The sequence below is a fragment of the Leptosomus discolor genome, chromosome 1 (genome assembly GCF_034619465.1).
Source record: "Leptosomus discolor isolate bLepDis1 chromosome 1, bLepDis1.hap2, whole genome shotgun sequence".
Classification (NCBI taxonomy): domain Eukaryota; kingdom Metazoa; phylum Chordata; class Aves; order Leptosomiformes; family Leptosomidae; genus Leptosomus; species Leptosomus discolor.
In genome coordinates, this window is record NC_141391.1 from 86,298,391 (window position 1) to 86,320,417 (window position 22,027).

General features: G+C 43.2%; 1 protein-coding gene across 1 annotated transcript in view; it reads left to right on the top strand.

Annotated features, from left to right (window-relative positions):
• The first annotated feature begins 6,892 nt into the window (after nt 1-6,892).
• Nucleotides 6,893-22,027, top strand: part of PPEF1 (protein phosphatase with EF-hand domain 1) — a 31,060-nt gene continuing 15,925 nt past the window's right edge. The window contains exons 1-5 of the mRNA XM_086465163.1: nt 6,893-6,935; nt 12,135-12,262; nt 13,076-13,127; nt 18,709-18,881; nt 21,281-21,395. Coding sequence (XP_086321289.1) covers nt 6,893-6,935; nt 12,135-12,262; nt 13,076-13,127; nt 18,709-18,881; nt 21,281-21,395 — 511 coding nt within the window. The remainder of the gene's footprint in view (nt 6,936-12,134; nt 12,263-13,075; nt 13,128-18,708; nt 18,882-21,280; nt 21,396-22,027) is intronic.

Below are 22,027 nucleotides of genomic sequence, written 5' to 3' on the forward strand. Positions count from 1 at the left end.
ACGCTGACCCCACACAAGTGGCTGTTGTGTTCTGTTCCATCCCTTTGCACAGCAGCAAGCGGCCCCTCCCCAGCTTTTGGAGAGACTGGGGGAAAAGGTGGTGTGATAAGAATGAGGATGAGTGATGCTGAGGACTGGGCCCGAGACTGTACTGGAGATATTGCGATACCATACTGACACCTCATATTTTCGAGTGGTTTGGTGGCGTATGTGTTCAAAATCGCATTGTCCCCATGCTGTCGCTCTGCTGCCAGAAGTGGCAGATTCCCCAGGGGCTGTTGTGCCAGGAGCAGGCAGTAACAAATCGCCTTGGGCGCGATGGCACTGCCCTTCCCCAGGCACCTGTGCAGTGACTGAGAGTCCGTGGTCAGCATGGCGAGGAGCTAGGTCAGAGGTGCGGGCCCTGCCGCCCGGGGTCAGGGTTTGGTTTCACAACACGCAGCACCATGACTTCCTGACCGCACAGGGGAGCAGCGCTGCAGCATTCTCGGCTTGTCCTCCGATCCCTTTCTGGTAGTCGAACAAGCAGACAAGCCAAAACATGAACTGAGTCTGCTGAGTTCCAGTCACACATTTTACGGGGAGAACATGTGCATGCGCGTGAAGGAGTGAAGTGTAGAGGCACTAGTGCGGTGCTTCTGAGCGCGAGATTTGAGTGCCTCACACCTGTCCCATTACCTGGGTATGACTGAGTGTTCTGGAGAACACCTGTATCACTAGCGTGCAGATACAGTGCCTCGTGGTAAAGTCGGTATTTCTTTCCTAAAAGCTCCCATAACCGCTCCAGTCACATCAGATAACCAACAACCTGGACAGCCCTAATGTTTTTTTCCAGTGTGCTAGATCTGCTAAAATGCAAATCATTGCCTCAACACAGCAGAAAGGCCATTCCTCTTGAAAGAGATCATGTGACTTCAGAGGCGAAGCAGATAACTTCGGTTCGTCCCTTTCTCTGCCTGAGATTCAGGAGGCATGGTGACAAAACAGCTCTTCGGCAGCACGCATACAGTGCAGCCGGAGGGCTGCAGCCATGAGGTTTCACATCAGGCTGGACGATGAAAACGGCGTTTTCCACTGACGGTTTCTGAAGAGCAGCTCTCAAGAATTTTCCACTCGGGAAGCTGTATAAATAGGTGGAGAGCAAGTGCATTGCAGCTCCTGAGCTTCAGAGCCCCAGAGAGAACTGGAGCACCTGTTCTGCAGAGCTGCACACCTCCTTGTGCAGTTCTGCTTTCAAAAAGAGGCTGCTTGCTCTTAAAAAAAGAATCTTCTAAAGGTACTCTTGTAGAAAAAAATCTTGGTATTGCTGAAGCAGAAAGAAAAAACAGGTAATGTCTTTGGGTGGGTGATATATATGTTCTTATGTCACTTCTAAAGAGCAAATTGACTTCATCCTAAGTCTGTGTAGGGAATAACAGATGTATGTGGGACTATTTATGATTTTACCCTGAGAAAAATCAGGGTACTTCAAACTATAAAGTTTGACCAGTTGGACTGGATCAGTAATTCAGAACTTCTGAGTGCAGATGAGATCAAATAGCTTTGAGACTACTGTATTTCATGTACTTTTTTTTTTAGGTAAAAGTATTTGTATGATGATAATTTTGAACCTTGTTTTCATGCTTAACTTAAACTTTATTAAAACCAATATGAATTTCAGCTGAAGCATGAATTGCATTTTTAAACTGGCTCAGATTTCACACATATTTGTTCTGGAACTTTGCTTTTTCACCACTTTGCCCCTTCAAGTAAGGAGAACTAAATGGGATGTCATTAGGACCCTGCTTATTAACTGCAGGACAGGGCGTGATTCAGATTTTGCTTGCAACGGGTGTTAACTTCTACGCTCTGGTTGGGTCCAGTTTACTAGAGCTAACTTTGCTTCAGGATTTCTAGTTTTCTCCTTGCTTCCTAAAAGGATCTCCCCGTAGAGGCGTTTAATGTTTCTGGAAAGTGATACGATGGCTTTGCTTATACTTCAGGGTGATCTGCATCCCATTTGTGCACCTGTATTTGCTACTCTTTTTTAAAAAACATGCTCCTCAAAGTCTTGCTGCACAAAAAAATGAGGCTGCTTGCTTTGTTTGTTTATTTTCTGAACAAAGAAGTGCAAATGTTTTGTGTAAATGTAGCCTTTATTGATTGTAAATTACATGAACTGGCATTCCCCCATCACTTTTCTACAGATTCTCTTTGGATTTGCATGCCGTTCCTGAACCCAACAATTGCTTGAACAATCTCTGTATGTTCACACCTTTGCAGCTCTTGCTTTCATTTATTTTTGCAGTGCATTTTTGGACTCAGGAATATGAGTCCACCTTAATGAGCCAGTCTGTCTTCATCCTGCTCTCTTTCAGGCTTTGCTGGCTTTCCGGTATCTTACTACATCCATTCTCTATTGATTCCTGGCCCAAACACTGCGATCTATCAACACGGCTGTTGCTAGAAATGATTCCATCAGTTCTATATTGAGCTTAGCCTTGCTTCTCTGAGCAGGCTGAAGAAGTTGTCTGTAAACAAAAAGGCTTTCTCATTTCTCTCTTTCACATATGTATAATCACTGAAAGTCACTTAATAGAAATGTCAGTTTGTCCCATGGATATAAAATAACAGAGACCTGAACACATACTGCTTTGCCTATGTTTGATGTTCTCCTATCAGCCCCTTGGCAGACCGAATTCTGCATTGGTGTAAAAATTACAGCTCTTGGGCCATAGCCAGGTTCTCTTTCACTTTGTTAGTTGACTGTGGCTGCTTCATCCCACTTTCTGCAGGGTGGGTCTTTCAGCTAATGAAATCTTTAATTCATCTCTAGGTTCCCATCCTTGACAATCCCAACTCTGGCAGCAAGACAGTTTTGAAGAGTTGTCCCTCTGCAGGTGCTAACCTGGGCGGCATTGTGATTTAATGTCTGGGTTCTCTTCTTTAGGGCATTTTTCTCTTTTCTGCTTCATTCCCTCAGCAATGCACAGAAGCAAATCCATCACAAGCCCATGTTATAACCTCTCTCAGTTCTCTGAGTCTTCATTTCCAAAGAAAAACAACTCTAAAGGAAGTCTGCGAGTCACAGAAGATTTAAAAAAGTTGATAGCAAGGCATCAAAGGAAAGCCTCTGTCATTGGAAGCATCTACCCATCCATCCATCTGATCTTTAGGGAGAAAACTGTCACTATCTCACCACCTCTCCAACCACATGTACCTTCTAAGACATGTTATGGGAGGAAATCATAACTACCCATTCCCAAAAATGGTTGAGACAGGGGTGAGTAGGGAAAGGAGGCATGGTGCTAGAGGTAGCTGTTGAAACAACTTACAGAGGAAGTAGCATAATTGTGGAAATCCCATCCCAGCAAAAATAAAGGAAGGAGCCTTTCAGTCTTTGTTTATCAAAGGTAAGAAACAAAAGGAACGAAGCAAGAATAAGAAGTTAAAGCCTAGTCGCTCTTATTCGTGTGGCTTCTGTATCCTCAGGCTTGACCTAGCTTACACTTGTCTGCCAGTAGAACAGCTCATCTAATTTTAAAAGATAAGGTATGCTTGGAAGGATGGCTCCCTGCCTGAAGGACCTGCAGCCTGATTTCATTAAAGTCAGCTATAAATCTTTACAAGATTTCCGTTATTCTTGAGGCAGCCTGGTCTTTACGTGACTGACAAATGGGAGGCATGATTGATTTTAGGCAGCACCTATTACATCCGGATCAAATGGTGCTGATTCATAATCTCTGTAAATCAGGCTCTCGACAGCTCAGGTGCTGAACCCCAAATTTCTGAGCACTTGCTGCAGTGTAACCTTCAGTGACTCCTATCCAGAAAAAGAACAGGATGTGCCACTCCGGCTTAGCTTGGTGCATGTCTGTTGGCATGGTTGGAATGGCATTTTATTTTGCTTCAGTGGATGGGCTGTGTATTCAGTGCCTGTCCATCACAAAATTGCCTTTTTGCTGAACTGAGAGAAATGTAGCAATTTCTTGGAATTCCATCTGAAAATGGGACAGATCGCTCGCTTGTAGAAATTGAATTGCTGCCTGCTTTTTAGTGAACATGACAGATTCTCTCTTAAGGGTAAATCAGTGGTGCAGTACCCAGAATGCTAACACAGCATTATGCTCCAAATTCTCATCCAGCTACCTTGTATCTCTGAAGCCTTTTTCGATACCTTGGCAAAAGCCCAGCTTTCCATTTCATCAGTCATCATTTGGGGGAATTTTGTAATGGCAGATGATTCTTCACCAGACATTGCTACACTGCATAGTAAATAGCTCACAGAAATGGCTCCAATGTTTAAGTGCTTGCTTTTCAACCTTCTTCCCTGTGGAAGGCCTCCATGGCTTTTGCTTGGTATTTTTCTACACCTTTGCCCAAGAAGGCAGAGTTTGGCACAGAGCTGAAGTTGGCTGGAACTAAGATACGTGGGGAGTGTGAGGGGAGGGATTTCTTCCTTTGGAGTGGCTCAGTCAGGAGCAATGAAGAGCCCTGGCCTGGGGGAGGCACTGGCTCCACAGTGGCTTGTTCCCCTTGTTCATGATTCTTGAAGGGCAGAAAGTGAACTTGCTGGGCCTGGGTGGAGACCCCGCTTGCTGGAGTCTTCAATAGGTGTGGCTGGTCTGAGTCTGGACATGCAGGTTGGCATCAGGAAATAGGATAGTAGTTTGAATGTGCGCTATGTCCATTTTAGGATGCAGCTATTTGGGAATGAATGTGATGATTATTTCCCTGGACTAGCTCTCTGATGGCGAGATTGGCCTTTTTAAGAGGTTTAATGTTAGGATATATTTGTACAAGCTTTCTTCCAAGATATGCATGTATGTTTCAGGCTTCATTTACTGCTGTTACCATAAGAGTTCCATCCCTATGTCTCTATCTTTTTTTATTTCTTTGCTCGAGATGGTGCTAGAAGTCCGTGAGTTGGGTGGAAGGAAGAGAGAGGATGACTGGGAGAAATTTTCTAAGTCATTGAAAGTAGGGTGCTATAGCGATTCAGATCCCCGTTTCTTGGGTCAGCCTGTTGTTTGCTGTGGCTTGGGTGAGTCCTGAGAGGCGTGATGGTTCTGTTTGGGGCTCCCGTTGCCCAGTTGCTGGGCACACGCTGACCTGTCCTTTAATGAAGATAGACTCACTGCAATAGGACTTAGCTTGTAAGCTCTATTTGCTTTTTGTCCTAGTCTTCAGTTCACAATTCAAGTTGTGGCTGGTGGGTTGAGAAGGACTAATGAAGACTAGAGATTCTCCTAAAAGGGCAAGTGAGGAGATGGTACTCAGGAGAACAACAATTGTTTGGAGATAAAACAAGTTCGAGCTATTAACAATATCAGTGTTGTATTCGATGCTGTCGGAGCCATTGATTGGCTCAAAATTAATGTAACAGCACTTTCTGGATTTCATGATAGCTCCTTCAGAGGGAAGAAAAGCAGTCCATTGTGGGGAAAAACCCCTAAAATCCTTCTTTCCTGAAATAAATACCAACACAGAAGGTGGCAGACCCAGCTCAAGTGTAGGATACCCTAGGGTTGTGGGAGCCTGAAAAATAGCCCCACAACTATAAAGAGTTGTGCAATATTAATATAACATGATGTGACCTGACGTGACGTGACATAATATAATATAACATGAATATATAAAAATGGTAAATAGTCCCACGACAATAAATATATTCTAACTACTGAAATTGAAAATAGGCTAGTTATGCATTTATGTTTTTCTCTCTCTCATCCTCCTGTTATTTTTACTTCTGCTAGTAAAGCCAAAGGAAAAGAATAGTAGATAAGTGTTCATTTTATGATGATGAATTTCTTCTTTGTTTTAAAGCTCAAATTAAAAGAAAAGGAATCTCAATGAAACAAAACAAATGCAATAATTTAGACATCAGACGTGCTAGAAAGAAACATGTATCCCTGGAGACAGAGAGAGAGAGGGGCCAGTGTGATCATACAATAAATCTTTAGCTAAAACACTTCAGTTTCTCTAAGAGCATCAGTGACTTTCTTGTTACTTAGAAATGAACCCATTTTGTATCTCAGGGGAATTGTAGTCATACAAACTTGTTGATTAGGAAGTGTATTGCATTAGTGAATGAGCAAGTGCCAGGAGAAAAACCCAAAAGGCCACACTGCAAAATGTACTTTGTTCATTTATTTAATGAAACCAAATCTTTTATTTAGAATGCTTCAGTAGAAATGCAACAGAAAATTGGATGTTTTATTTAAATGAAATCTGATAATGAAGCAATTTGCCATGGCACTGTCTTTCCTTGTAAATTTGGTGGTGGTGACACCGAGGGATAAAGCGATAAATGGGGTGGCAGGGCACCTTTTCAAATCGATAGAGTGTTAGGAGGGCTGACGTTTGGGTTTTTTTAGCAGTAGTATCCAATGTCATTTAAAGTCTTTAAAATTCTGCAGTTACAATTTTCAGATCACAAGAATGAAGAGTTAACATGCCTCTGTAGCCCCTTGTCCCTAGTAGTGAGGCTTTAAATAGCTGTGCTTCAGAGTGAGAAATCACTGATGCACATTAACTTTCAACTAACATGTAAGGAGTAAACTGTATTAATTACAGAGTTCATCTGTCTTGAATGTAAGCTGATAGTAATCAGATGTGAAAAAAGAAACCTAGTATGGTTCATCAGGTCCAGTTTGTGTAGGATGTGCTGTTTGGTAATTTCTTATGAGCTGTAGGTACTTTGGATTCTGTGTTGTCAAACACTTTTTTTTTCCCCTCTCCCTCTTTCCCAGTCGTCTCCATGTTAGGATGCTAGGAAGAGCCCAGGAGCCCAGAAGGGTATAATCCTCATCGCTGAAGGAACAACACAGGAAATGTGTGTAACATTAACACCTGAGAGAAATATGCTTCGTATCAACAGCAATTAAAACTGACGGGCAGCGTCATTGGAACCATGGGGTGCAGCAGTTCTGTAGCTGACAGAAGGTCAGAGAAAGGTGAGTGCTGCCTTTGTCTTCAGGTCAGTGGTTGTTCTCTCTGTAACACCAGAAGAGGATTGCAAGGTAACATTTCCCCCCAGTCAAAATACTTGTTCAGAGAAAATTATTTTCAAATTACCTTCTTTTTAAAAGAGTGCATAGCTTTTAGATGCTGGCTGAGGTCAGAAGGCAACTGTAGACCACCTCTAACAAGTACAAAAAGGGTTGGAAAAGATTCATGCATCTGGGACAGAAGGTACATTTCAGATGTGTCTGTGCTTGCTCTGTCACTAGCAAAGCGTATGGGGTAAGGTATTCACAACACAGGATTCCTGGGCAAACTGCCCCAATTTTCCTGCTGCTGGGTGAGCCTGATTACGCAACAAGTGTAATAAAGCTATTACGATGACTCTCAGAATCAATTTTGTGCTGTACCAAGTGCCTGGCCGGAAATTCTCTCTGACAGTCACTGAGGCTGTCTGTTGAAAGTCTCCACGGTACCTCGTGCAATGTTCAATTAAAAGACTAATGCATCATCCCCCTGCTTTTAAACATACCACACCCTGGTATGAACACACCGGGCTTTGCACAGGCAGGTGGGTTCCACAATTGGCTCAGACCTTTGTTCAGACCCTTTGTGTTCTCTTTCAGGGTTTGTCACTAAAACACAATTCACAGGTCTGCCAGGAGCCGTGTTACGTGGCACTGTGCACACTCTTAGGAGATTATTATGCTGAACAACCAGGGTTGAAAAGGAAGGCTCTTTTTGGCTACCAAGCCAGGAGACAAGTCACAGGAAACTGCTGACTAAGAAGCAGGAGTCATGGCTACAGGGATCCAAGCTGACTGGTTTAAGGGTAGCCCTCAGCTTTGTGTACACTGCTTGGCTGACACAGCAGCATCAGTGCTGTATCACAGCAGTGGAAGTAGAATGGAAACCTCTGGAGTCCCAGACCTACCTGTAACTGGGAAGCGGGCCTTCCTCTTTGGGAAGGATGGTCCTTCCTCTTTTTGCGTGCTATGCATATATGTGCCGTGAGAGGGCCCAGAGACAAGTTAGTGGGGAATATTTCTGAGGGTGCAACAGCTTGGAGCAGGCATGAGGAACTGTACTCTTTCTCAGCCTACAGACATCAATACACATTGGTGTGAAGCCAGGCTTCACTACCCCAAAGCTGGCTTATGATCTTGCGTGCTTGTTTGACAACATTTTGTCCTCTCCAGTTGCTGGGTGGTATTCTTTCTGCACTTCAGCAGTAGTCAAATGATGCTGAACCGTCATTCTATCTGCAGCCTGAGGCTGTACATCCTGCTAATGCATTAATAACATGAATTTAGCAGGTACTTGCCGGTGTAGACACCTTCTGCAACTGATAACAATTTCTTTTACAGATGCAGTTTAGCCTAGCGTGAAAATCATGTTCTGATTCAGTCCTGAGAATAACAGCGCTGTAATAAGTACAATTAAAAAAAAAAAAAAAAACAACGAACAACAGGAAATATTCTGTTAGATTTGCAACATTAACCGTAGTCGTTGATACATATCTGTCTTATGTGATACCAGTGGAACTGAGCCATGTTAAGTGCTCAGGACCATTAAGCAACACAGGGGGGCTTTAATGGGATGTTTAATGTTTCTGATGCTGCAAATCAGCTTCTGTGCTGGTGATTGTGCTTTGCCCCTTAGGTACTCTTCTAAACAAAAAAGCTGATGGCAGCCTTGCTGTGATGTGTCAGGCTTTCAGGTCTGTGGTGGTGGTGAAATTCAGAAAGGACAGAAAATGAGAAAGATCTCAGAACTTATGGAAGGTATGAAGGATGCTCTTAGTCATATAAGGATTACAATTCCTTCAGGCAGGGGATTTTTCTAGGATGGAGGCGGTATCTGTAGGATGGGAGTCTTTACTGATTTTGGCCTTATCTGGACTAGAAAACTTTACCACTTTATACTGTATACTTATTAATGGTAAAATAAGCAAAAACGGTGCTGTTATAGCACCTGTAAGCATTTTTATAAAAAAGCTTCCTTTTTTATTAATACATTTATTAATAGAATCACTTTTCTTTACCTGCATACCTGTCAGTTTAAGAAGAAAATTATTCTCACTCAGGGGTGCCACTAATACTAGTCTTAAAATTCCTGGTATTTGTATCCAGCTACAATAATTGACTAGCATAAACTATTATCCCTCTACTACAGAGCTTTTCTTTGCTGTTTTGCAGGGAGAAAAGGCGTTAGTATGAATTGTTTGTTGTTATTTCCTGTTTTATTTTTCAGTATCAGCTGTTCATTTTGGTGACTGTAATAAAATAGAAGCATATTTGTTTTAAGACATTAGTGTTGATTTTAGTTTCCTCTCTTTTTCTTTTTCTTGAATTTGCAGTGCTGTGCAGTGGTGACAGTGTCAAACTCTGGAATTCAGGAGAATGTTTTGTTTCTGTGCTTCTCCTGATCACCTGTTCATCTGCTCAGAAATGAGCTCTAGTTCTTGGGAGTGTCAGGAGCTAAGATCAGTGTATGCCTTTGGTCCTTGTACCTTTGATAGAGTTGCCCTGCAGCTGCTTTGACTTGTTCCCCCAAGATCAGAAGTGTAAAGACCTTTTTCTGTGTCCTATGCTGAGCTATTCAGGGTTGAGTTCCTTAGGAAACTCCTTGAAGTAAGGTGTTAGCTGCAGGACTGGAAGCAAAGGCTCGACATTTCTGGCCCTCTCTACTTATTTACTGGTATCCTGTTGAGAGTACGGGGGAAAAAGATGTGGGGGAAAAGAGGTAAGGAACCAGTCAAGAAATAATTATGTTCACCTTTAGGTGAGCAAATGTGACACCTCTTGAGAGCAGCCTCCTACCTTACTCTTTTTCTGTTGTTGTGGCCAGGCAAGAATATGGCATTGGCGATGTGGTTGCACTGGGACAGGTGTAGGTTCCAATACCCCTGTGCTCTGTCTTCCTCTCACTGGTGATGCATGTAATGCCTCTTGACTGCTCCTGTTAGTGCTCTGTAGGGCTACCTATGTTAATACAGAGTCCTCTTCTGACCATAATTTAAGCAAATTTCTAGATTTGAATTTGCCGTTATTTCAGCTGCTCGATCTTCATGGCACTAGCTGCATTTTATTCCGATTTTGTATAGTGAATGTTGTCCTCCTCTGGATGATAAATCCATGCTTACATATGCCCTAAGTATCTGAAACGTGCATTTATTCCTCTCTAGCTGATCTTAAAAAAGCAGTTAACAAGTGACTGAGGAATGCTTTTCTCAAAGTTAGTTGATCTTACTGGATAAGCACCCTTGAAGCACTAGGGATTCAGCTCTGTGAAACAGGAGAAGTTAACACTGAGCTCATCTGTTTCTTCTCTCCCAAGCTCATGGTTATTTCTGCTGAGCACAGCCCCTCCAGCCTTCTGCTTTCACTCCTTCCTCCAGGTCTATCAGAGCTGCGGTGATCACCTGTAATGCTGAGGGCACACCCGCCCGCCTTTCATCTTGTCTTCCTGCTGGCAGTGCTACTGCCACCCACGTTTCATGCCCCAGCTCCTTAGAGTAGCAGGGAGGACTGTCAGCACAGTGGGGAGGGATTAAGTGGGCATCGGCTCCTGGAGCTCCTGTCCTCCCGCACAGCTCTCACTGGTGGCCACTCTTCACGCAGCACCAACTGCTTGACATGTGTGTGCAGAGCTTCTCACACGACAGTGCCCACCCCAGGAGCTCTTTGTGTCACCAGGTGTTGTTCTGCTTGATAAACTTTTATCTGAGCAGCTAAGGGAATGTGATCTGTTTGTAGTGTAACTGGGCCTGTAGGCAGCAGGCCCTTCACTCTAGGCTGTAGTCATGGTGATTGTCCTTCAGTGGAGTTTCCAGCAGTTTTCCAGACTGAGGCAATAGTAGACACAGCTTCTTAAAGTGCTGAGCGGGATGTGTATTCAGCACATAGTCCAAAATGATCTTCTGACATGTCTCATTGAATTCTTGGGGTGAGTGTTCCTTTGTTCACTGAGCTAGCCAATGGTACGCCTGCATGCCTTTTGACATGTCTAAACCATGGTTGTGGTTTAACCCCAGCCAACAGCTCGGCCCTGCACAGCTGCTCGCTCACTCCCCCTCAGTGGGATGGGGGAGAGAACCGGAAGGGTAAAAGTGAGAAAACTCGTGGGTTAGATAAAGACAGTTTAATAAGTAAAGCAAAAGCTGCGCACACAAGCAAAGCAAAACAAGGAATTCATTCACCGCTCCCCATCGGCTGGCAAGTGTTCAGCCATCTCCAGGAAAGCAGGGCTCCGTCGTGCATGACAGTTACTTGGGAAGACAAATGCTATCACTCCAAACATCCCCCCCTTCCTCCTTCTTCCCCCACCTTTATATGTTGAGCATGACATCACATGACATGGGATATCCTTTTGATCAGTTGGGGTCACTGTCCCAGCTGTGTCCCCTCCCAACTCCTTGTGCACCCCCAGCATCCTCACTGGTGAGTGGTGTGAGAAGCAGTAAAGCCTTGACTCTGTGCAAGCCCTGCTGAGCAGTAAGAAAAACATCCCTGTGTTACCAGCACTGTTTCCAGCACAAATCCAAAACACAGCTCCATACCAGCTACCATGAAGAAAATTAGCTCTATCCCAGCCAAAACCAGCACAGCAACATATTCTCCCCTTCGATACCATTTGTTAACATTTTATCCTAAGGTTTGCATTTTGCTGGCTTGCTGATACAGCTATGCAGGCAAAAACTTTCTGTTAGAGGCTGTTACAAACTCTGTCATTACACAATGCTCATGTTACAGTTTGCAAAGTCTGAAGGTTTTTACAGCAGCTTGGTAAAGAAATATATTTTGCTCTTAGGCCAAACTGGTCTTCTTCCTTTTCTTACCTTCCCAAAACCCACATGCTGCCCATCAGCTGAACATGGCAGACTTCTTACTCTTACTGACCGGGTACTGTTTTCAGGACAATGAAATGGGGAAGGTTTCTAACAATATAGGCCCGAGCAAGTCAGCTAGTTTGGGATCTGTCCCTGAAGACAGAAACAGTAAATGTATCACATGTTCATTATCAGAAAACAGTTTTTCAGTCTCACTTTTATGGAGTTTCATCTTAATGTGGGCTGTGCACAATGGGCTGAATTTGTCATCTGTCCGCAAAATTCTGCAAAGGTAGCATGTGTGGTTTTGTTGTAGATTCCACTGCATCCATGTGTACTCCATTGCTTTCTGTTTTGACAGTCATTAGAGCTGCTATCCTCATCCAGAACTGGTATCGCTTTACAATGGCCCGGCTAGAGATGAGGCGCCGCTATTCTCTGAGTATTTTTCAGTCAATCGAATACGCTGATGAGCAAGATCAACTACAGGTTTGTAATTTTCAATTCTTCCTGTACAAGCAGTTATGTTATCCTCAGGGGACTGAAGCTGCACAAACAAAATGGGTATGTGATTATTTCTCCCTACAAAGCTGAGTCCTCTATAGTAAAACCACTTCCCTGCCTCACACATGAACTAATGAAGTTGCGTGTATAGATATACATATATGTGTGTGTGTATAACTATGTAAGCATCAGGATACCATTCTGCCTGTCCAACCATATCTGGGTTAGAGGCTCATGCAGAACAGCTCTGTTAGCCAGGGACTGCAGGTAACCCCTCTATGGGTGATCTTAACCGTGTCTGTGAGGCAAGATATGTGCAACAGAGCTATCAGTGTCTCAGCGTGTCAGCCCAGGCTTCCTTTAGGGTCAATAACGGGAATTGGGAACTTGTAGGACTTTGTGTTCATCCTAGCATCAGTGTCTAAAGTCATTTCAGTGCATTGTAGATGTACCTTTCTGTTGACTACAAAGGAAGTCTAGGCAAATAGTCTGGATGATGGACAAGATGAATTACACCCAAAAATGTCAGCAGCATTCATACAGCCCTGGAACTTTTAATGTATTTGTATAGTGTCAATCCGATAATTCGCAGCAAAGAGGGAAAGGAGTAAGCCCGTTTTGTAGTAGGACACAAGTTGTGTCATCATTGCAGGCTGATGCTATGGGAACATACAGTAGTGTCTTAGATCCCCCTAGGTGGGAAATTGCTAGTAATTGAGTAAGGAAAGAGAATGTTAATGCTTTTTGGATTCCCTAAACTGATGAGCGTGTGTTTGTTCTTTTCTTTTCCTTACTCAGCTATCCGACTTTTTTACATTCATGCTGGAGCACTGTACTCATCCCGATTCAGGTAAGGATAAAAATCAAATATGGAGATTTCATTTGAAAAACCTGATTTGAGGAAAGTTAATTTTCACTGTGATGTTTACAGCCTATGGGACCTGCTGGGGCTGAGGTTTGATTTCCCAAATACTGTAATAAGAATTTTATCCTGTAAGTGTTGACTCTGCTCAATATCTACTCAGTGAGTCAAGATGTAGGACAGAACAGATACCTGTTGACCTTATGAGAATACTCAGAGGTGCTCAGAGTGCTTTCTTATATGTTACTGCCCTTAAGCTCTTCTCATGGCAGTCTTACTGGCTCCGGTTTTCACAGATTTCTATGCATGTTTTCTTAAACTATGAGATGTGATTATCCAGAAAGACTGTGTCTAGTTGGATTAGGGCAGATGTAATCAAAGAGGTTGCTCCTCTTCTTTTACTTTTTTTTTTTTTTTCCCCTGAAGCATTCTGGACCACTTCTTAATTTGCTTTGTTCTAGTTTTCACCGCAAAGCATATCTCAGTATGTGAATGATTAAAAATGAAAGAAATTTAAATTGCTGGACATAAATTGTTAGAAACCATCTCAATTAAAGCTCAGTTATTCAAAGAATAGCCTTTAATTTTTGGAGTATTTTGGGATCCTTGGACAAAACTTATTTTTGAGGTCAAGCTCAACAGAAGGACAGACTGAAAGTGATTTCTAAGTCCAGAGAACAAACATGACTTCCCTGAACAAATTGAGAACAGATCTAATCCCAGTGAAGTTGAAAAAGAGTCTGTCCCCTTCTTATTGAATTACAAGAGAATGTCCTTTCTCTTTCATCTGGTCCAGCCATGGGTTATTCCAATTAAAACTTGCACAAGACATTCTGATAGCAGGATAAAACCACCATCAAAACCATAAGTGGTTCAGCGTTCTAATGACAACCATTAGAAATGGCAATTTTTCTCTCTTAAATACTTTAGAGTGCCTAATGCTCTCTGTGCTCTGCAGAAAAAGAAATTACGTTTGAGCCTTGCTCCAAAGCCAAGACACTTGATACCATAGTTCTTTCTTTGATTTTTTCCATTACCACTGTATTCTGCAAAAGATCTTCTTTAGTCATTTAACTTCCTGGGAAGGAATTGGCAGACTTGAAGAAAATCAGACACTGCTCACCTAATTTACTACTTCTATGTGGTGATAGCGCACCTCAGTTGAGCTTTTCCACCTGAGTGGGTAAAAAAAAGTACTGGTAGGCATGAGATATGAAAAAATAGTGTTAATCTCTATTTTCATTATAATATTAAAAGGGAATTTTACAGCTGCTCATTGTAGATATGATTTATCCATCTTTATTAACTGTGTCTGTTGACAGAAGGAATAAAGGAGAGGTGCCTCAGGTGACTTGCTAGGGCCCAGGATATGGCTGGTACAGAGCACACTGCTACAGGCATAGGCTGTCCATGGGCAGGTGGACATCCAGGCCCCACCTGTGCACATGGAAGAACGGAGGGTACTGTGGGCTGCCACTTGTCACCACTACGTGGGTGACCTGTTTCTTGGTCTTGCAGATATTGGGGGTTGCGGACATGGTTAAGTCTGAAATACATGGTAAAGTGTATGGTTTATGGTAAAGCTCCCCTTTGTCTTGCTTGCTTAAAACTTTTGTCTGTTGGGGCTGAAGTTGCTAAGACTTGGTAACTGCTTCAAAGGTTTTATTTTTGTCTTGGTTTGTAATTTCCCCCTTTCTAACACCCCATGCTACAGATACCAGAACCCAAAATGGAACAGAAAGATTTCCACCTATGCAAAGGAGCTGACTTAGGGTTTTTTTTGACAAATGCATCTCAAATTTGTGTTACGTGGTTTGAGGTTATGATTGTCCAACGACTAGCTGTGTGCCTTCTTTACTTCAAGCTCTAAGTAACCTTTGCAGCACCCATGCTAGCCCCACTGATTTAAGCAAAATCAGTGCTGAATAGGGTGATTCTTAATGAACTGCTTCCACTTCTGCTGAATCACGGTCTTAAGATGTGAGCCACCGTGAGTGTAAGCATAACAAGCAGAAAGGCTTCAAATTGGCTTTGCTATTCCCAAGCATTTTCTAAAACCCACGATTCTCTGGCTTTTTTTTCATCAGTGTGTGCTCACTTAAATTAGAGTGATAGCATATGGTTCAAAAGCCCTCTCCAAGAAGACAGTATATAATATTCTTACCAGATAATAGGTTCCCTGATCTTCTCAGTATGTGATGAGAAAGCTACCTGAAGATTTTGTGATGTGTTTTTCCTTATGTTATAAACCACTCAGTCTCCACTATTCATCTTGTCACTTTCCTCCTTTTAATCTGCTTTTTCAGAATATGTTTTTCAAAGAAAGAAAGCAGCCACCATCTCATTAACACATGCTTTTGATGTGATTGTTTATCTGTTGTGCCCTGAAGCTTTTTTCATCCTCTCATCCTGCTTAAGATGTCTGCACAGTTTAAGTTGTGATTGGGATATTATACAGCTGTGTGTCTTGTTCTGCTTCTGATTAAAGGCTGTTTTCCAAGGGTTTGTGGGAAGTAAGAATTAAAACCTTTTCCACCTTACACTTTTATCCCTCCCTCCCCGAAAAAATCTGCATACCTATTCAGCCTTTCTCTCTGGTCAGAGAAAGCTGGAAATGGCTTTTCCAGCAAAAGGTGACCATTTACTAACTCTTTTGTGGGCGCATTGAGGGTGAGAAGGCTGCAGATACATCCTGGGCAAAGTGGCGGGACTAGGAGTCCAAGGCACCCCTGGCTGTGCCTTTCAAGGTCTCAAGGTCACCAGGGCAGGAGCCACACCTCCTGGAGGCTTCCTTTAAAAAGGAACCAAAAAAAGTGCAGTTTCACTCCCCATGATGCCTCCCTTAGAGCATTAACACCCTTTCAAGGCTTTTTGTATAGTCTGATCCTTGCAGTGGGGAATAAGTCACAGCTACTTGCAGCTTACAGGGCCAGGAACAGAGTGAAGAAATAAATGTTTGGAGCATTACAGAAATCTTCATCCTCTTAGTGGGCTCAAAGTCCATCTGGCTTTGACCTGATGGCTGGGGATCAGTATCTGGCAGATGTAAGAGAGCTCCTCAGGAGTCAGAGGTGCTCTCAGGTACCCCAATAGTTAGTCTGAAGGTGCACAAATGTTGGCAGAACAGAGAGCTTATTTCAGAGCCATAGAAGTAGCCGATTCCCTGTTACCCCGATAGCAAGTACATCCTTGGCAGTGGCATCTTTGACTTGCCTTGAGCAACTCCCATGGCGAGGTGGTCTTGTCAGGAGAACCAGGTCTCTGAACTTTCTGTGGCCAAACTCACTCCACATAGCTCTGGGCTTTTGTGCTTAACATGGAGTATGGCTATTGTCCTGTAGGGTAGTTGTATGGGGTCTGCTAAATAGCAAAGGCTCAACTCACTGAGCTTGGGCTACACCTCTGGTGTCAGAGTACAAAGCGGGTCGTTCCCTGTGCTCCCTGTAGTCAGTGGAGAGATGCAGAGGGTATTTCATTCTGTCTTAAGACACGTACCTGAACTAGGCACGCCGAGAGTTTTTGTCCCTGTCTTCCAATATGGACTGAAAGAGCCTTGACGGCTTCAACTAGAAGATTCCTTCAGAATTAGTCCTGCATGAGGCTTGTGGTGAGCTGGGGTAGTACCAGCATCCGTTGGCCAGCACGCTAATCCCCAGGCTGCATTAGGGCATCCGTTACTGGCTGCTCTGAGACAAGACAGTCATCCTCTGCAGGAAGAAGCCTTAAAATCCAGCTGAAAGACTGCCTGAGGAGACTTAAGAGCACTCTAAGACTAATTACCATGACTGGCTTTGGCAACTCATCCAGAAGTGGAAAATGGGGTGTATTTTGCAGAGATATGCCCTACAGGGAAGGAGATGGGGTTTCTCAGCCTGGGCATGTGCCAAAAAGGAAGCGAGGCTGTGAGGAAGGCAGGTTCATGTTCAGGGATAAAGGTATGAGTAGCCTGCTGCGTGCAGGAAAGAAGGGTCAGAGTAGGAACAGGCATGGGCAGGTGTCTACCTGGCTTGAAATGCTGAGGACATCACTGACTCTGAAGGAGTTGTCAGATGAGGAGAGCCAGAAGAGGCAAGCAATGAGGAATTTGGGTGCTCTGAGGAACTGGCTCTGTGGTCAGCAGCCATCCACTTCTTGAGAGGTAGGGCACAGAGGTAGATGCTGTCCAGAGACCTGCTGCTAGAGCCGGGATGAGATTGGGTGCGGAAGGGCTTGGCTGATCAGTATGTGGGAACCAGCAGTTTCAGGCCATGGGTGATGTGAAGTCTGGCATCCGGCCAGACAAAGCTGCAACTGTGGTGGAAGGCTGCAAATCAGACCGCACTTGGTGGAAAAGGTGAACCCTGAGCACTTTGCTGTTACTTGATGCCTTAATCCATTTACATGGCTGTACACTGAATGTGCTCATCAGCCTTACAGCAGAAGAGCTGACAGAATTTTTTTTTTTTAAATTCAGAGCTGATAAAAAGTGTCTTTTTATCTCTGTATTTCTTTAGTACAGATTTTATCCAGTTACAAGACAAGTTGGCCTTTATGAACCTCATAATTTATGAGGCCACATGCTGGTTTTGGCTGCTGTGAGTTTTGACTCACAGCCACAGGTATTCCTCCAGCAATAAATAATACATTTTTATTTCCAGTTGCATCTAAACAAGGTTGCAGAAAACTTACCTGTAGCCCAGCAAAAAGTGTTTCTAACAATCATCTTGCAAGAGCAACTCTGCAACAGCAGCTGCCAGAACACTGTCATCTAGAGTCTGGCTCTCCTTTTTAAAATAACAGATGATAAAGACAATCTGCAAGGAAAAAAACACTGAAACCTATTGTTCAGTCAGTTGCATTTCAAGGACATGTCAAGAAAATACTGGATTGAAGCAATTAGCAATGTTCCTGCTTTCTCCATGTTCCAGGAAAATTAGAAGCTATGCTCTAATTTACCACTATGTTTTTGTTTACTTTATTTCATCCAGCGTTTTTATGGCAGCCAACCAAAAGCTGGCCTCATCTCCTAGTTGTATCAGAAGGGAGTGCTTTGCAATCCACTGTGAAGAAATAGGATTTTGTTCATGACTTTTTAAATATCACTGACCTGCCGGTATTTAGCCTAAAAATTTTACATAGAAAAGTGTATTAGAAATGTAATATTGGACTCTAAACAGATGATGGTCATTGAATGATCACCCATGACTTTTGAGTCTCCTTGCTTTGTGGAGGAAAGAGAAGAAGAAAGCCTGTAACAGGTTATGTTTCTCATTACCTATGACAGCAGATCGCTCAACAACTTCAGTGTAAAATGTTTTGCATCCTGGCCACAGCTACTGGCTGTTAGGACAGACATTTTTTTGCCTATTTTTTTGGTTCGTTGGTTGTTTTTTGCTTGGGTTTTGGGCTTGCTTTGTTTTTAGTACTGTGAAACAATCTGGGGAGACCTGGAGCTCTTCCACTATGCAAGGCAGGAGTCAGCCACTGTAATAGCGCAGCAAGTAAAGCATCAGTAACATTCAACCTGCTACGACCCTATGGGGGACTGGTGGAGTTTCTACGTTGTTTTTTTTCTTCCCTCTTGTTCCAGTTTCTCACATATTCACCAGCCCTAGTGTTTCTCAGGTGGTGGATGAAGGCTTATGTTTAACAGAATTTGAAAAGAAGATTGATGTTCCAGACTCCTATTATGGACCACGACTCTCATTCCCCCTTACTGTTGAAGATGCCAGTGCTCTTCTTCATGCTTTCAGGAATGAACAGGTAAGTTGCAACTAGTTTGATTTCTTTTTACTTATTTTACATCTCCAAGCTGTAGTTCCACAATCAGCTGAATTCAATGTAAGGCTAAACTGGTGCCCAAGGAGATATTTCACCCTTCCTTTCCATCCCATTAACCTTTCCTGCTAGCCCCATGCGATCATACAGGTGCATGGTGAGCTCTCTTGGGAAACTGATCTGGCCAGAAACTAACACAACAAAATCAAAAGCAGTCAGCTCTCAGCCAGACCAGTTCCCAGATTTGATTCACCACTTGGCTGCCTGACCACCAGAGCCAGCACTGGGGAGGGGGCAGGAACTAGTGGGGACCTCCTCTTCTAGCACTGGGATTACAGCTATCATGAGATGGGAACCCTTAGCCACTGCAAGGCGGGGGTTATCAGGGAGGGTGCAGGACTGGGGAAGGTGTCCTGACCTAACCTAACCTAAAAACTAGTTACCATCTTTTTCTGAGTTACAAGTGCTCCTAGTGTGGTCTTTTTTTTTTTTTTTTTTTTTTTGTCTCCCATCCCATTCTTTTTAGAGGAATTGAGGTGTAAGGGTTAATCACCTCATTGTGGTGTGCAAGACTCCACCATAATGGAAGAGCGAATATAAAGCACCGCTGATGTACCGGAACAGAGTGATAGCACAAATCTCAGGAGCTTGCTGTCCGTGGCTGCCAAGACACTGAGAAGGCTGTTGCTGATTCTCTGTGTTCCTGAGCAAACCCCTTTGCTGCCCTCTTACAAGATTAGGGTGGAGCAGGGAGGCATGCCATGGCACAGCTTTGTTTGTACTTGTGGTCATTTATGCCTAAAAATACACTGTATATAAAGGATAAGGATCTATCTTGCTTTTTAATTTACTAAATAATGGGGGTGGGGTGGGGTGTGTGTTTCTGTATTTGTCTGTGGAGGCTGATCTTAAAAGTAGCAAAATGAAAAGGATAGGGTAAATAAGGCCACTCAGACTTCACCTTGCTGTCATCTCTCTCTCTTCTTTTACTATGGTTGGCATTTTATTAAGGAAATTATTATATCATAGAATCATAGAACAGTTTGGGCTGGAAGGGACATTTAGAGGCCATCTAGTCCAAGCCCCCTGCAGTGAGCAGGGACACCTTTAGCCGGATCAGATAGCTCAGAGCCCCATCCAGCCTGACCTTGAGTGTGTCTAGGGATGGGGCTTCTACAGCCTCTCTGGGCAGCCTGTGCCAGTGTCTCACCACCCTCAGTGTAAAAAATTTCTTCCTTATATCCAATCTAAATCCACTCTCTTTTAGTTTAAAATGATTACCCCTTGTCCTATCGCAACAGACCCTGCTAAAAAGATTGTCCCCATCTTTCTTATAAGACCCCTTTAAGCACTGGAAGGCCACTATAAGGTCTTCCTGAAGCCTTCACTTCTCCAGGCTGAACAACCCCAACTCTCTCAGCCTGTCCTCACAGGGGAGGTGCTCCAGCCCCCTGGTCATCTCTGTGGCCCTCCTCTGGACCCACTCGAGCAGGTCCATGTCTTTCTTGTGCTGGGGGCCCCAGAGCTGGACGCAGCACTGCAGGTGCGGTCTCACAAGGACAGAGTAGAGGGGGAAAATTGCCTCCCTCGACCTGCTGGCCACACTTCTTTTGATGCAGCCCAGGATACAGTTGGCCTTCTGGGCTGCGAGCGCACATAATACGTGCAATTATATGTAATTGGCCTTTTTTATTTGCTTTAAAAACATGAATCTTGGAAAGTCAGTCTGTAGCTCATCTACCTCCTCTACCAGACTTCCTCAGAGCTGTGTTTGAATTAAAAGTCTTAAAAATCACTGACTGACAACATTTTCATAAAAAGCACTAGCAGAGAAGACCAGAAGCTTCAAATGTTGCATTGTCATATCATCTTCACAGTGAACAGGAAGATAACTCTTACCAAGGCAACCCTTGCTGGAGTTTCCCTTTCAATATTTTTGCAGTTTGTTGAAATTTTATTTATGTCCTTCAGGGTTATTTTGGTTGGTTTGTCGTTTGTTTGGGTTTTTTTACTCACAGCTAGAACTATATCCTTTTTTCCCCCAGTTACTTTGAACAGATGACCTTGTGCAATGATTCTGAGTGCTGTATGACTCAGTCACTTATCCTTTCTGTAGATGGGAAGAGTAGAAAGAGTACATTAGAAATAAAATGGGAATATATGTAAAGCAAGTTTGTTAAGGGCTCTATATCCATTCTCTGGGAAGCAAGTGCAAAGCTACAAACACTCCTAATTCCCAACACTAAACCATACAGCCTGTAATCGTGTCTGGAGGTCTGTAGTATAAATAATCTTGGCAATATGTGTCTGATACTAATAAAGCAGGCAGACGTATTGCTGCTTCTAATAAGTCTTCCTTTTCTCCCTGCGTTTTTTCCTCACAGCTGCTTCATGCTCGCTACGTACTGCAGCTACTATGTGAAACTAGGAGGGTTCTCAAGGAGATGCCAAATATCACCCATCTTTCAACTTCCTACTCTAAGGAGATAACTGTTTGTGGTGAGGTGCCAGAGAAGATAACCACTTTGTGCTACGGGTTGATATTCTAAGCGGTTAGAGAACGATGCAGACATTTCGAGATGTTGCCATTACAAGACAGTTCTCGATGCTGGGGTTTTTTTCTTCCTTTTTTTTTTTTTTCTTTCACAAATGCGTAAATTGGAATAAACAAACAAAATGTTCCTGAGTCACACTAAGTATATTTTAAGAAAGTCCCTCACCTCCTATTTCCTTTTCTCATTAAACATTTCTGAATGAGTCAGAATTAATTCAGCTAACACTGCAGTGTAGCTTAAATATTCCTGCACTTCCATCTCTAAAATGCCACCGAGTATTTTGATCACCGGCTGCAAGTCTCACTTCTTTCTCCTCTTACTGAGAAAAAGACTTTACCGTCATAATTTACTCCATAATGGTTTTAATGAGGGCTTGATAGGGCTGGCAAACATGACCTTTCATTGACAGCATGACTATCTAGAATAAATTGAAATTATAATAAACCCTCATTTCTAAAGGGACCCAAGAGGATGGATCAGTCTTTATGCAACCAACAAATTAGTCTCACAGAATGATGTGATGTGTCACAAGGTAAAGAACTAAGAGCTCATTGCCTGTCTATTTTGTAACGCTTT